The sequence below is a fragment of the Bufo gargarizans genome, chromosome 9, assembly GCF_014858855.1.
Source record: "Bufo gargarizans isolate SCDJY-AF-19 chromosome 9, ASM1485885v1, whole genome shotgun sequence".
Classification (NCBI taxonomy): Eukaryota; Metazoa; Chordata; class Amphibia; order Anura; family Bufonidae; genus Bufo; species Bufo gargarizans.
In genome coordinates, this window is record NC_058088.1 from 74,038,826 (window position 1) to 74,053,779 (window position 14,954).

At 41.3% G+C, this 14,954-nt stretch overlaps 1 protein-coding gene across 1 annotated transcript in view; it reads left to right on the forward strand.

Moving 5' to 3' along the window:
- AFF2 (AF4/FMR2 family member 2) overlaps positions 1-14,954 on the forward strand; it is a 614,371-nt gene that overhangs the window by 360,025 nt on the left and 239,392 nt on the right. The window contains exon 4 of the mRNA XM_044306720.1: positions 729-773. Coding sequence (XP_044162655.1) covers positions 729-773 — 45 coding nt within the window. The remainder of the gene's footprint in view (positions 1-728; positions 774-14,954) is intronic.

Genomic DNA, 14,954 nt, shown 5'->3' on the forward strand with positions numbered 1-14,954 from the left:
CTAGGGTAGAATATCTCCATAGATATGGCACCTAACTGTGCCTGTCTGGGAGAACACAAAGGCCCTGTGTCCCCCTACTAGTGACCATACTTTATGGCTTCAACACTTTGGCATACAACCTCTAGCTGCAGGGCAACAAACTTTGCACCAACATTTGCATTTGTGAGTTTGATTCTCCAGTCTTTAATGACCAGAGAAGACAAGTTGGGAGACCACTGGCAATACTACCCATACATGACCATCCCAGGTAGATATATACTGTAATACTGTTTGTATTTTTATAAATCGTATGTCTTGCTATGTAGAGTCTTCTCCCAGCAGTCCACCATGCATAGAGCTGTCAGTCATTCTATATTGGTCCTTCTTTTATTCAGGTTGTTACATTGCATATATGATGACAGTATATATATCTACTTTATGTGTATTAACTTTGATAAGCCAAAATCTCCATGTGAACTAACACTATAGACACATTGAAAGTACAGTTATTGTATCACATTGGAATTCCTGGTAAATTTGGTTGGCTAGTCATTGTTTATGTCCCCAAAAACATTGACACATAAAATTTTCTAAAACTCAATTTATTTGACATTTGTAGTTTAAAGGTCAGCATACTATTTCTTCTGATCTAATACTGTCATCTTTGTTTCATTATAATATGACATATTAATTCCATTTTTCCTCCTCTCACATTTAGTTACTGATAATATGAATCTTTCTTTACACAGGTCAGTCTTCCAAATGATCCCAGTTGTGTTGAAGAAATCTTACGGGTAAGTTTCAAAGTTTGCACTAAATCATGGCTGAGGCTTCCTTTAATTGTTGGACAGCCTAGTACACTGATTATTTACAGTGCTTATAGTGATTTTTAATAGGACATAAAACATGGCCAAGAAATGTCCACATAACAGGAGCAGCACAGTACTGTGTCTCAGAATTCAATAAATCAAGAAAAAGTGGCTATAACCTGAATAATAGTTTCTGACTCTGTATTGCTACTTGTTACTTCAAGGTTTCTTGTCATAGGCTCTGGTGTCAACTGGGAATGTGTTCTTCTGAGCAATGGGATTTTCTAAATATAATAAAACTTGTATGTCGAGAACAAGTTTCTGCTGAAAGCACTTTCTTCATGTCTTTCATACTCATTTCAAGTGGCCAAAGACACACTGTTGTAATTGATGTCAAGGAATTCCTGTTTTTGTCTGTATATTGCTGTCCTTAGCCCTTCTATAAGTAGAGACATACATCAATGTGACATGAAGGATATGAGACACATTTGAAATGTGTGAATCTGCCATAATTTTAATTTTAATATATATTTTTTTTAAACTGAATTGAACAGGGCCTGGATTATTTGACTTTTTTTGTAAGTTTATAAAGGAACCTTGAAATTGGTTATCCAGCCTTCTGCTTTTGACCCAAAAAATTCAGATTATGTCGTTCTGTATGTCGAAAAAGTTTTGGACTGTTAGCATGAAGGGGTGCCTGAATTTCTATATTTTTGAATGGATGTTTTAAGGGATTATCCCATGGAAAGTAATACTAGCACATTGAAAATGAAGTGCAGTATTATTGCAATGTACATGCAATTTACTAGAGATGATGGAGTTACTTAAAATTTGATTCTAGTCCGAAACGGCTGAATTGGTCATCTGATTCAACTACAGTCAGAATAGAGTCAGAATAAATTTGACTTGAACGAAAAGTGCCCTAATTGCTTAAAAAACATACACTCTCTCGCATCCCAAAATTAATCACAAAAAAAAAATTCTTTCAAACCCTAACTCTTTGGAAAATCTGAGTCAAATTTTAAAATTGATTCACTCATCTTATACATTACATTTTCCTCTCTGGTAGCGCTCTTAGCTGTTTATCCTTCTGGTCCACCTTCTTCTGCATTCATAGGTGGACTTACATGCTTAATAGTGTACCTGCTCCCTTCAGTACAGCCTTAGTGATCTCATATTGAAACAGCCTCCACACCTTTCATTCATCCTTAAGGATGCAGGTGCATGATCAGGTTTTGCCCACCCACAGAGGAAGGACAGTCCTTCTGGGTAATTAAATATTTCAATAAAAATAAGTTTTACATTTGTAGGATAACCTCCTTAAGAGTTTAAATACTGAAATACTGAAAATAATGAATATTGATGCATTAGATATAATACAATTGTCTTTGCCACTCAAAAGGCAAATACAATTTAAATGAAATATCAATCTTAGACCCTATGTCCATGGACATATTATGGCTCGATTCATGAGCCATATCTTTGGAGTGAAGAACTGGATTGAATCCTGTACTGTGATATTAGGAAAACTGTTCCCAAAACAAGGTCTCCTGATCTTGCAGGAGAGGATCTGAGCTCATATTTGTCAGTATATACCATACTGCATGGGAATCATACCAGAGGCATATAGGTAAACTTCTGTGCCCCAATGCTAAATTTCAAACAATACCAACCTACCATTTTTAGTATTCCTGTCATATGTGGCAGAGGGGATTTTGGGCACCCTCAAACATAGGACCCATCTTCAAATACTGTAAGTAATTTACCTTGTTGCTAATATAACCAGTTGTCATGACGCAAGGGCAACAGGTCACTACTGCGGGTTTGATTGTCTGCAGCGAATTATGTGTCCCCCGTCAACACATGTTGATCTCAGCATGGCAGGAAGAGCCTCCCTAGGAGCATTAGACATAGAAGAAGTATCTGGGACTAGGTGCGTATGATCACCATGGGTCAGCCATGGTCTGTCTTACTCTGTGATAACCCCTCTAACTAGCTGCTGATCTGTTTCTGGGCTAACCCTGTGTCTGAGGACCTGTTTCTGGAGTCTCCTGGTAGTCTGACCTTGGTTTGTTTCTGGATTTAACCATTTTTTACTGCATGGACCAAATCCGTCTCTCCTAATTTTGACTCTGCTTGCCAACTCCTCTTTTTATCTTTCTGGCCATTCTGGTAATTCTGACACTAGTCTGTCCACACCAGTTTTTTTTGTCACTAACGTCACAGATGTACCCTGGGTCCCAAAGTCCATCCTGCCTCATGGCTGGCTCTCGTGAAGAACCTAGTGCTTAGCCTTGTACCACCAGGAGTGGTTTTGGAAGACTGATAGCAGTTTTGGGGTTCACTAGCTGTGCTCCGGAACATGACCTTAGTACTCCCTAACAAATACTAGTTTTGCACCCCTATAAGCTATTCCCTTAGCCAGTGCATTGAGCTTATACTATGACCTTATGCATATAACCTTACAGAATGTATTGTATTTTCCAATGATCCCTTACTAACAGTACTGATTGATTTACACAATTTTCATCGAAGCCCCAACACAAGATTTCTCCTATCTTGTTTACCAGTCTACAAGGCTTCTTTGTCTACAGCAAGGCAACTGATTTCCCTCATACGCTGCGGAGACTGAAAGCAAAGTGCTTACCCCAGTGTGCCACCGAAGGCAGTAAATTGGCACTATATGCTCTGATTATATGATGTAGAGAGAAATGTATTCATTGTTTAAAATGATATCTTCTCTTTTATTATTATTTTATTTGAATTCCTATAACCAATAAACATTCACAGTGCACAGACACATTTGTAGGAGTTCTGAAAGGGTTATTATATCACCTCAGAAGAAGGCCTTTAAATTAGAGTTTCAATTAACTGTGTGATCAGAGTCATCTTTTCTCGTGTCCTGCCAGCTAGCTGCAATAACCCTGCACTCTATAAATATATATCAACGGCCAAAAATGCCCTTGACAGTTGAAATTACATGTGCAATTTCCATTTTTTGTGTGCTGTTTAAAGCACTAATGGATTTAATCAGCCCCATCTCTATTTGATGTGACTGTTTCATGTAACACAATTAGCAGGTAGAGACCTTTATTTGCTCTGCCATCATTTTCCTGGTAAAATAGAAACTGACATTAAGGGAGATGCTACATTTTCTTCTAGTAAGTGTAATATAAAGGAAAGCTGTCTATAGAGGTTACGCATTCGTTCCGAAGCTGAAAAGCATTTTTTTTAAGTATCTTCATATGGATTCTAAGGGGGTATGGCATGCAAAAGGGCGTCGAGAAAGTTGCCTGCATGATATGAATTCACAATCATAATACAGACGTCACCGGGAAAGTGAGTAACAAGCTAAAAAGCCTAGTGAATCATGTGGACTTGTCAAATAGAAGAACATTGGAAGAGATGATGTCAAACAGTCGTAACTTAGCAACCTGGCATTAGGCTGTCAAGAGACATCGGGAGTGAAGGCACTTTTAAATAGCCTAGTAAATGAATGAACTTTCTATATTTTAAGATCGACAGAACAAAAAAAACACCAACAGAAATATTGGATTTGCTCTTGAGCTTTGTTATTTACCATCAGAAAATATGGACTTTTCTACCTGGCCGAGGTGGCCCACTTAAATTCTCTTCTGTCAGAAAGCCATGAAATGCGTGTTAACCATGGCGAAGGAAACCCATAGTTTATCTGAAATCTGTTAGCATTTAGATTTCTTGTCTGCAAACACATATTTCAACCACAATAGCATTTATTGTTGGAACGGTCTTTGTTGCTAAGCCGTTTGTCAATAATCCTAATAACACAGAGCTGGAGCCAGAGAAAATGGCTGCCACTCACATGTCAGAGTCAGGAGAGTAACGACTATTAAAGGTTTGAAGACAGTTTAATAGACAAGGTGATGCTCGTTTTATTTAGACAGTAAACAGTACAGATTTCCTTTTATATATTTTACACCGGGCAAGTGGTTTATCCGATATAGCACATGACTGTTGTTGAAGCCCTAACAATGCAGTGTGAAAATTGTCATGTATTTTACAGACTGTTTCTTCATACATCACATACAAAAGAGAAAATTGGAGAAAAGTTTTGTATTTCTGCAGACAACATGAAAAAAATGAAAGCCTATTATTTTTGCCCCTTTACTAGTAGATTCGATTTTTTTTTAAAGATTCTTACCTTTGTGAAAACCCAGTGGACATGTGGGTAAAAATAACAAACAGGTACATACTGTACTCACTCAATTCCCTAGGGCAGCTGCACCACAGTTCCATGTCCCCCCATCAGGGTTACCAACCATCCAGTAATTTCAAATCAGTCCATAAAAATAGGTGACATTTTTCTTGTGTCTGTGAAAAAAAATCGATTTATCTGTGATTTTATTTTAGGCTAGTGGTACTTGACTAGATTATTTTGGTGGAAATTATCATTTTACAGCTCACAATAAGGCCTCATGCACATGAACGTATTTTCTATCCGTGTCTGTTCAGTTTTTGGTGGACCGAATGCAGAACCATTCATTTCAATGGGTCCGCAAAAAAACTGAAGTTACTCTGTGTGCATTCCATTTCCGTATGTCCATATTTCCGTTCCGCAAAAAAAAAATAGAACATCTCCTATTATTGTCCGTATTACGGACAAGGATAGGACTGTTCTATCAGGGCCCAGCTGTTCCCTTCTGCAAAATACGGAATGCACGCGGACGTCATCCGTATTTTTTGCGGATCCGTTTTTGTGCTTTGCAAAATACATATAAAGGGAGTGTGATTCTCAATGACTTATGAACCAAAGCTCCAGCAACAGAGCTCTGATTCACTTCAGATTCCCCCCCCCCCCCCCCGACAGTACATAGCCTCATATAAGGAGCTGAAACTAATGATATTGATTGCTTGAGAATGGACTGGAAGCCAAAATTGCCCTATGGGAAGCAGGGGCATAATTACAATTTGCAGGGGACCTTAGTAAATTTTAAAGTATAGTAGTGCTCCTTATTTTGATCATAGTTGATAAGAGGTAAAATATTAGACAATACATGTTTGCATTACTTAAAATTAATTATAACTTTTACTCCGAGACATTAGTGATGACCTGCACAGATGTGCATGTAGTTCTTGGTGGCCAGTGGTACATTCCATTAGTGATTAGTGGGGGTCAGAAGTAGTCAGTGTCTGGTACCTTGTGGTCAGTGTCTGGTACACTCAGTATCTATTGCTTGTGCCAGACTTTTATTTATTTATTTTTATCGCCTAATAGCTACTGATGTCTAATCTCTCAGTGACTATTTAACCAATGCACTTTGCATTAGAAGGAAAATTACGACGTAACCTGCTTTTATGCATCCTTAGGGTCCATTAACACCTCCGTAGAATGGGTCCGGATCCGTTCCGCAACATTAGAACGAATCCGGACCCATTCATTCTCTATGGGGTCGGAAGAGATGCGGAGAGCACACAGTGGGCTGTCCGCATCCGCATTTCCGGAGCGTGGCCCCGATCTTCCAGTCCGTGGCTTCCCCAAAAAAAGAACATGTTCTATTTTTGTCTGTAATTGCGGACAAGAATAGGCAGTTTTTGGGGGTGCCGGCCAGGTGTATTGTGGAACCGCAAATTCACACTACGGACGTGTGAATGGACCCTTAAAGGGGTTTTCCAGGACTTAGTTATTGATGAGCTATCCTGAGAATATGTCGTCAATATCAGATTGCTCAGGGTCTGACCCTCACACCTTTACTGATCAGCTGTTTCAGGAGCTGCTGTCACTGGAAACAATGCTGTGTATTGAAGGCTCTATACACTGTGCAATTTCCAGCACTGGCATAGTAGCCCAGCATGACCACTACAGAGTATATGGAGCATTCTGCTTCCAGTTCCATAAAGTTTGTTCCATGAAATTTGCATTTTTTCCCTCTATTTTGTATGGGTTACCTTCCAGGACCCCCAAAAAGGTGCTGCTGATAAATGATTGTCTTCATATTAACTGCTTCATTACAGGAGTGTTTACCTTCTTCTTTGCCATACCAATTTTTCAACTAATTTCTGAGCCAACCTAAATGTATTTGATATTATTTTTCACTGGACACATTAGGCCTTTGTTTTGTGCTATTACATGACAGACATAATATTTAAAAATATATATTTCAAGAAAACTGTGATAAAATTTTCAAGAGCCAACATTTCTAAAAATATATATGATATGTTTGCACTTTGGAAATGGATGCGATTTGTGTTATTTGTCTATTGGCTGAATCCATCACATAACTTCAAATGACTGGAGCGCATTTTGGAGGCCTATTTTGCTATTGCTCCGTACTGCCAGTACATATGTTGTACAGCACCAAAAAATTTGAACTTCCTTCAAAATGACTTTTTTTATGTTGACTCCCTAAGGTATTCATCTTGGGGAAATTTTGTCATTTTAAGCTTTTGGCTTTTTTTTTTTATTACTTTTTTTTACATTTATAAATGAAGAAAAATGAGTGTGTTCATATATGTTATGCACAAAAATCCATGCTACACTAAATATAGTTAAAGTGAATACATATATTTGTGCATTGTTTTTATGACAATAAAATGAGTATACATTTGTATATTTTACACTATACTATTGTTAAAATTAATAAATGTTTTATTTTTTGTGAAAGAAAGGAAAAAAATGTGCATATGAAGTCTGCTATACTATTGCTAAGACTACTAACTATAGCTATAACTTTTATTTTCTTTATTTAAATTTTAATCATTTCACTATAATTTTTATATTTTTTACATTTTATTTTTTTATGAAGAAAGTGTATTGACCCCTGTTGCGGAGCTTCAAGGTATACCCGCAATATCTTCACTTTAAATCCCCTTGTAGCTGAAGAAACAGGTCAATATTCAAGAGACAATTTCCCCAGTGACTGGACGACACACAGTTTGGGAGTCAACTGACTTTACTAGGCATGCGCACCTGGTTTCAAACCTCCAACAGCCTCATTTGCATACAATACATAGATTACTATGGTACAAGGAAAGGTGGGTCAGACAATAGAAAGGGCTGATGGGAGGTTGAGGGGGGAGGGGAAGAGGTACAGACAAGAAAGACATTCGATAAGTGGCGATGTTTGCCACAATGCTCCCCCAGAACCAAGCCGGCATACACAGTCTGATCCCAACTGCCAATACCCCTTACAAAGATCTATTGTGGTGAGGTATTGGGCCCTGACCATTTTGTCCAGGAGCTCGTCTATCCGGGGCATAGGGTAGGCATCGGATACGGTCTTATCATTAAGCCTCCGGTAGTCTACGCAGAAGCGGGTAGTCCCATCCCGCTTCGGCACCAGAACTACTGGCGAGGCCCAAGGGCTTTCAGAGTGCTCTATGACTCCTAGTTGTAGCATTTCTTCAATTTCCTTGCGCATATTATCCTTTACAGAATCAGGTATGCAGTAAGGAGGTTGGCGGAGAGGGGTCTGCCCTGGTGTTTCTACTCTGTGGGTGGCTAACGGGGTTTACCCGGGGAGATTAGAAAAAGTGGTTCCTTTTTCACTTATTAAACTATGAGCCTGCGCCCTTTCCTGGGGACTCAGCCGTTCACCTAACTGAACCTCTTCCAGGTCCTCTTTCTGGCCCTCTTTCTCTAGGAGGTCTGGGAGAGGTAAATTGTCAAAGTCCTCTGCGGCAGAGGCGCAAATAGCAGTCACCTCTTCTATGCACTCATAGTAGGGCTTCAGCATGTTCACATGGAGCATGCGTCTGCCCCCTGCTCCAGCGCACGGGCCGATCACATAGGTGGTATCACAGATTTGCTCCACCACCTTGTATGGGCCCTGCCAGGAGGCCTGCAGCTTGTCATTAGGGACTGGCCGTAGGATTAACACCTTCTGCCCGACCTGAAAGCTGCGGTCCCTGGCCCCCTTATCATACCATTTGCGTTGTCGTTGTTGGGCCGCTTGGAGGTTAGTACGTACCGCCTGGGTCAGAGCCTCCAAGCGTTCCCTAAACTCCAGCACGTATGGGACAATAGGGGTACCATTCGTAGTTACCCCTCCCTCCCAGTGTTCTCTGATAAGGTCTAAGGGACCCCTCACTCTCCTCCTGAACAATAATTCAAAAGGGGAGAATCCCGTGGATTCTTGGGGTACTTCCCTATAGGCAAAGAGCAAGTGGGGCAAAAACCGTTCCCAGTCTTTTTGAGTGTCTATGAACATGCGGATCATCTGTTTAAGTGTTCCGTTAAACCGTTCACAGAGCCCGTTGGACTGGGGGTGGTAGGCGGAGTTTAAGATCGGTTTCACCCCACACACTTTCCAAAGTTGGTGAGTGACCTCTGCAGTGAACTGGGTGCCCCTATCCGATATAATCTCCCGGGGAAATCCCATACGGGAGAATATTTGCATAAGGGCATCGGCTATAGTCTCTGCATGTACATTGGTCAACGCCACTGCCTCTGGGTATCTAGTGGGGTAGTCCACTACGGTCAAGATGTATTTCTTACCGGAGGGACTGGGTTTCGCTAGGGGTCCTATTATGTCTACGGCTACTCGACTGAAGGGTTCTTCAATTATGGGCAGGGATCTGAGTTTGGCTTTATAGCGATCCCCTCTCTTCCCTACCCTCTGGCAGGTATCGCACATTTGACAGTATTGTCTAATATCCTTTGAGATACCTGGCCAGAAGAAGTTCTGCATCAGCCGTTGTTTCGTTCGGCTGATTCCTAAATGTCCTGATAATGGTATATTGTGCGCGATGCGCAGCAACTCTTGTCTATACTTTCGGGGTACCACTAACTGCTTAGTGGGCACGGGTATGGACCCTGCTACTACCTTCTCTGCATAGCGGTATATGAGACCTTTGTCCCAAGCATATCTCTCTCCCTCCAACCCTCCTTGGTCCTTGTTTATCCTATCTTTATATACCTGCAGGGAGGGATCTAGGGCCACCTCACTGCCAAATTCCAGGGGGGCATTCCAGGGGAGAATAGGAGGGGTGTGTGGCATATTGTTTACCTGAGCCTCAGAGTGATCGGATGGAGCCGTGGTGAGTGCTTGCTGCCGGGTAACAACCGGGTAGGCCTCTTGGATAGTTGGTTGAGGGACAAAAGCAGAGGTGAGCTCCCCCAAGTCGTTGCCCAAAATAACATCAGCGGGCAAATCCTGCATAATTCCCACCTCCACGTTTCCATGCCCTGCCCCCCAATTCAAATGCACCTTGGCAGTGGGAACTTTGTAAATTGCTCCCCCTGCCACCCGTACAGCTACACAGTCTCCGGTGAGGGTGTGCTTAGGCACCAAATGATTTCGGACCAGGGTTAACGTGGCCCCAGAGTCACGTAATCCTTGTATACTCTTCCCCTCTATGTGTACCACCTGGCGGTGCCCCTGACGGTTGTCTGAGGCGGCTTGTATGGGGTTTACCTCGTGTAGGATCCCCAGAGGCTCTTCTATTGAGGTGACTGTGGATGTTGGGAGCACAGATTCTCTTTGGCAGCAGTGTACTGCAGCCCGATTGGGGGGAGGAGGACCCTGGTGGTTCCAGTTCTGGCGAGTTCGGTTACGTGGGCAGTCTCTCTGGATGTGCCCCTGTTGGTTGCAGGTGTGGCAGTGGATCGGTGGTCGGGTATTGTACCTAGGAGGGTACTGGTTGTGGCTCGCGGCTGGTCGTGGGTGAGCCAAGCTAGTCACTGCTGGCAGAGGGGTGGTAGATCCATACGTGGTCCGGTGTGGTGTGCGTTGGTCTTGTCTGGTGTCTTGGAACTCGTCAGCTAGCTTGGCTGCCTCTGGTAGGGTACGGGGTTTGCGATCTTGTACCCAATTTTGCAGTTCTGTGGTTAGTCCATTAAAAAACTGCTCCATTACTATTAACTGGAACATCTCTTCCATAGTGGTGACCCGTGTCGCTTCCATTTACCCCTTGGCGGCTCGTTGTAGTTGGTTTGCCCATTCAGTGTGTGAGTCTTTTGTTTGTTTCTTGATATCCCGGAATTTGAGTCGTATGCCTCAGAGGTAATGGCATACCATGCTAGGATGGCTTGTTTGACTTTGTGATAATTCCTGATGTCTTCGTCTGGGATGGTTCGGTATGCCTCTGCGGTGCGGCCTGACAATCTACCTGCCAGCAGGGGTACTTGGTCGGCTGGGCTGATGACGTGTAGCTGGCACAACCTTTCGAAATCCTGTAGGTATTCGTCAATATCACTTTCTCCTTCTGTGTAATTTTTAAAAGCTTGGTAGGGAATCTTAGCTTTTCCCTGGGTAGAGTGCTGGTGGGCGCTGGGGCTCCTTCCCCAACTCGCTGAATAGCGTTTTGCTTAGCTACAATGTACTCGTGTACATCTGCTATCAGTCTTTCTAGTGTCTCCACGGAGGGGGTGTTTGGGTAAAAAGCTAACCTGCTATTGAGCTCTCTTGTAAATTCTGTTGGCTCTGTCTCCTGTGGAGTTGCCGCAGTGGTCGCTCTGTCCCCCTCCATGAGTTCGGCCACAAGAGTAGCTTTGGTTTTGTTGCTGGCTTTTCTTCCCCTTGCTTCCAATAATTCCTTTAACGTAGTTCGTTTCAATGTTGCATAATTCGTCTCCATTCACCGTTCGTTCGAATGACTGCACATATTCTTGAACTCCGGTATATCCGAATGGCTGTTTCAACGAACTGCTGCTTTGCTGTGCGGTTTGAATCCCGCCGCTTGCCACCAATTGTTGCGGAGCTTCAAGGTATACCCTCAATATCTTCACTTTAAATCCCCTTGTAGCTGAAGAAACAGGTCAATATTCAAGAGACAATTTCCCCAGTGACTGGACGACACACAGTTTGGGAGTCAACTGACTTTACTAGGCATGCGCACCTGGTTTCAAACCTCCAACAGCCTCATTTACATAGGGAAGAGGTACAGACAAGAAAGACATTCGATAAGTGGCGATGTTTGCCACAACCCCTCCCTGTCACAGTCAGGACAGGAAGGGGTTAATTCACACACTGCAGGCTCACAGTTAATTTTATAGCCAGCATTAGAGCACGCCCCACCGGCTTCTTCACTTTACATTTCAATAGATCGCTGTAGCAGGGTGTTACAGCGATATCACAGAGGGAGACCACTTTGTCTGGTCTCCGGGGGACTTACTGTGACCGCAGCTGTCTAATGACAGTGTTCACAGAGATATGCAGCTCCACTGGACGCCGGAAGACCATAATGTAAGGTTTGTAAGATAAGGAATTTGACTGTGAGACGATTGGGGACAAGGACTGATATGAACAGAGAGGCACAATATATTAGTACTAAAAAGAAATAATGTTAGTTTAGGCATATTCCATTCCTACTGTAGAAGTAAACAACCTGACTCCTGTACAGATGCCTATCTGATATGACAGGTAATCTAGTTACACTTGCACACTTCCATATCACTATTATGTACTCAGCAAAGAGGTAAACTAGTTCTATATTTGTTTTAAAGCTGTCCTCCACTGTGGACAGTCCCTACTTGTTGAAAGGGTCCCTTGAAAATAAACTGATCACAAAATGTCCCCCTGCTGGGGCCCTAAATGATTACCTGCATCTTTTGGGTAACCTGGAAGTAAGTGTTCAGTTTCCAGTTAGTCTCACCACAGAAGAGATGAAGCATTACACAGTACTCAATCCAATCAATGGATATTATTATTGATGTCTACTGGAGCAGTAGCGTACATGTGTGACCACTGCTCCATTTACTGTCTACGAAACTGGCAGAGTATTGTACTACCGCTAGATGGTAAATGGAGCGGTGGCTACACATGCATGATACTTCTCCATTCACATAGGGAACTCCAGGATACCTGTTCTCATGACCAGTGAGTGTCAAAGCAGTCAAACCGCCAGTGATCCTACATTTATCATCTAGCTTGTGTTTAGTATTTAAATGTTTAAAGAAAAACCCATTTAAAGCCTATTGTTTGCACTTACAGTAGGTGCACCAGATTTTACGTAGCAAAATCTATAATCTATTGTAATAGATCATTATTGACAGACTTAACAAGGGTCTAATCTGCTTTTATTTTCTGATTGCAGATATTTTTATTCTTTTTTCTGAACATGATTATAATGGAGGCCATCTTGCCTGATCTGTTCTTAAGTGCGTTTAGAAAGCATTTAGAAAATTGTTTTATAGCAGCCACATAAGCCATAGATGCAATGGTCAGGAGGAGACCTCATTGACTTCTATGGGAGCATTTTCTAGGCATGCTCTGTGACCTTTGCAAAGGTCACTGTACAAGGAAAGAATAGATAAGATTCAACAATCATCTATTGTGAATGGTGGATCCAGTCTTATCTTTACACAGAGGTGATATCTTTACAGTCAGGATTACAATGACAGATAAGAAGGTAACTGCAGTAAAGTAATCTGTACAAAGCAGGAAGTAGCGCCTCTTATTAAGCTTAGTAACCAGTGTAAATCTGCAGGATTTAACATTTTTTGTTTAAATATAGATATTGACATGTAAAATTAAAAATACCTAAAGACAAGTATAGTTTAAAACCTAGAAAGTGAATATTTCTAGACATTAAAAAACTGTTGACTACACAGATGACTATTATGAAAATAATGATTTACTGCCCAAGATGGTAAAAGAAGGTTCTTCATTACTATACTATGGTAAACAATAAAGGGGACTATTGACCATTGTCCTTAATGAGGAATAGATTGGTCTGTTATTTTTTGGAACACAGGAGCCGTGTGTTGAGATCCACAATAAATATTACACATTTGTCGATCTTAATATTCTGGGCTGTAGATATATATAACTTTTAACTAGAGATGAGCAAAGTTTTGAAAAGTTCTATTTGGCTCTTTCACTGAACTTCATAAAGAAATTTGATTTGTTACAAATTATTTCATCTCAAATCGCTTTCCATTGTATGGAGCGGGTGCAGTGAATGGCAATCACACTGTGTTCACAGCTAATCACAGCATCTGTGACTAACATTAAGCTGTTCAGGGGTTAATCAGGAGTTTTTTTTTTTTACTTAACTTACCCACTCACTCGCGGAAAGGCCGTCGCTTTTGTGTCGATTGAAGAAAACCCGCCAAAGGACCTTGAAATGGACCTGAAATTCGGATAAAAGTCCACTTTGGATACTTCAATTTGGTCAATACTACGTTTTACGATTTATTTTAGTTTTTCCAATATGTCTATTTTTATTTGTCTCACATAGGTCTGAAAAGGAGTTAGAACCTTGTTTTAAGCTTGTAAGCTCTACTCTTTATAGCTTACACATTAAAATGAGACAAAACATTATGGTGCCCCTAGTTAAAGGGGATGGATTTAAGGGTGTCCTTATTTCAGTGTGTGGGGGGTGCCATGCATAGATATTTGGTCTGTTTGTTTTCACTTGTCATGTCCCAAGGATTGTTAAAAAGTCAGATTGTGACTCATAGGGAACCACTTCCACAATTTCAAAGATACCTCATGGAGTATTGACAATAACTCTAGATACCTTAGAAAAGGTAAGTTGCCACTTTGGTCTGATCTTTTTAAGGAGAGCCAGTACCCTGCTTAAGCTTCACTAGGGGAAGTGGGGGGTGGGGAGTTAAGAAGAGGCATCGGGATGTGATCTTTTCAAGAGCAGCAAGTACTGTACTCAAGTCCTGGAAATTGGACAGAAAACCAGTAATTCCTTGGTGGTGGGTGGTAGTGTTTTATTGTCAAGCAGAACCTGAAAGGGGCCCAATTCTAATCTGTGCTTTAGCACCCTTCAATGTCTATGTACACCACTGCATAACAGCAAATGTTTAATATCTATATTAAATCTACAGACAAATGCATTTGGCTTACACTATATTTTGCTTGCTAACTGTTATGTCACCGACTCTCCACCAACATCTGCTGCAGCCAAGCCTCAATTGCGGAAAAATTACCATTTAAACACGATTGGCAGTAAGCTGCAGTATTTAACCTCCTTGTATTTGTGCATGTAAGATCTATGCCAGGCCTGACTAATAGCGTGAAACATTCAAATATGCATCAAGGTTAGGGAAGCAATTGAATGGACTTGAACATCTCTGTGTTAAACACAACGGTAATTTCAAAGTCGCTTAGAAAATAACATTGTTTTTTCCTAAGCTATTAAGTCTTGCTATGAATTGTATGCATCTATTGCAAAAGCCAATATTTTGAGTTGTATAAGTTTTTATTATGCACATTATATATTACAATAAATATA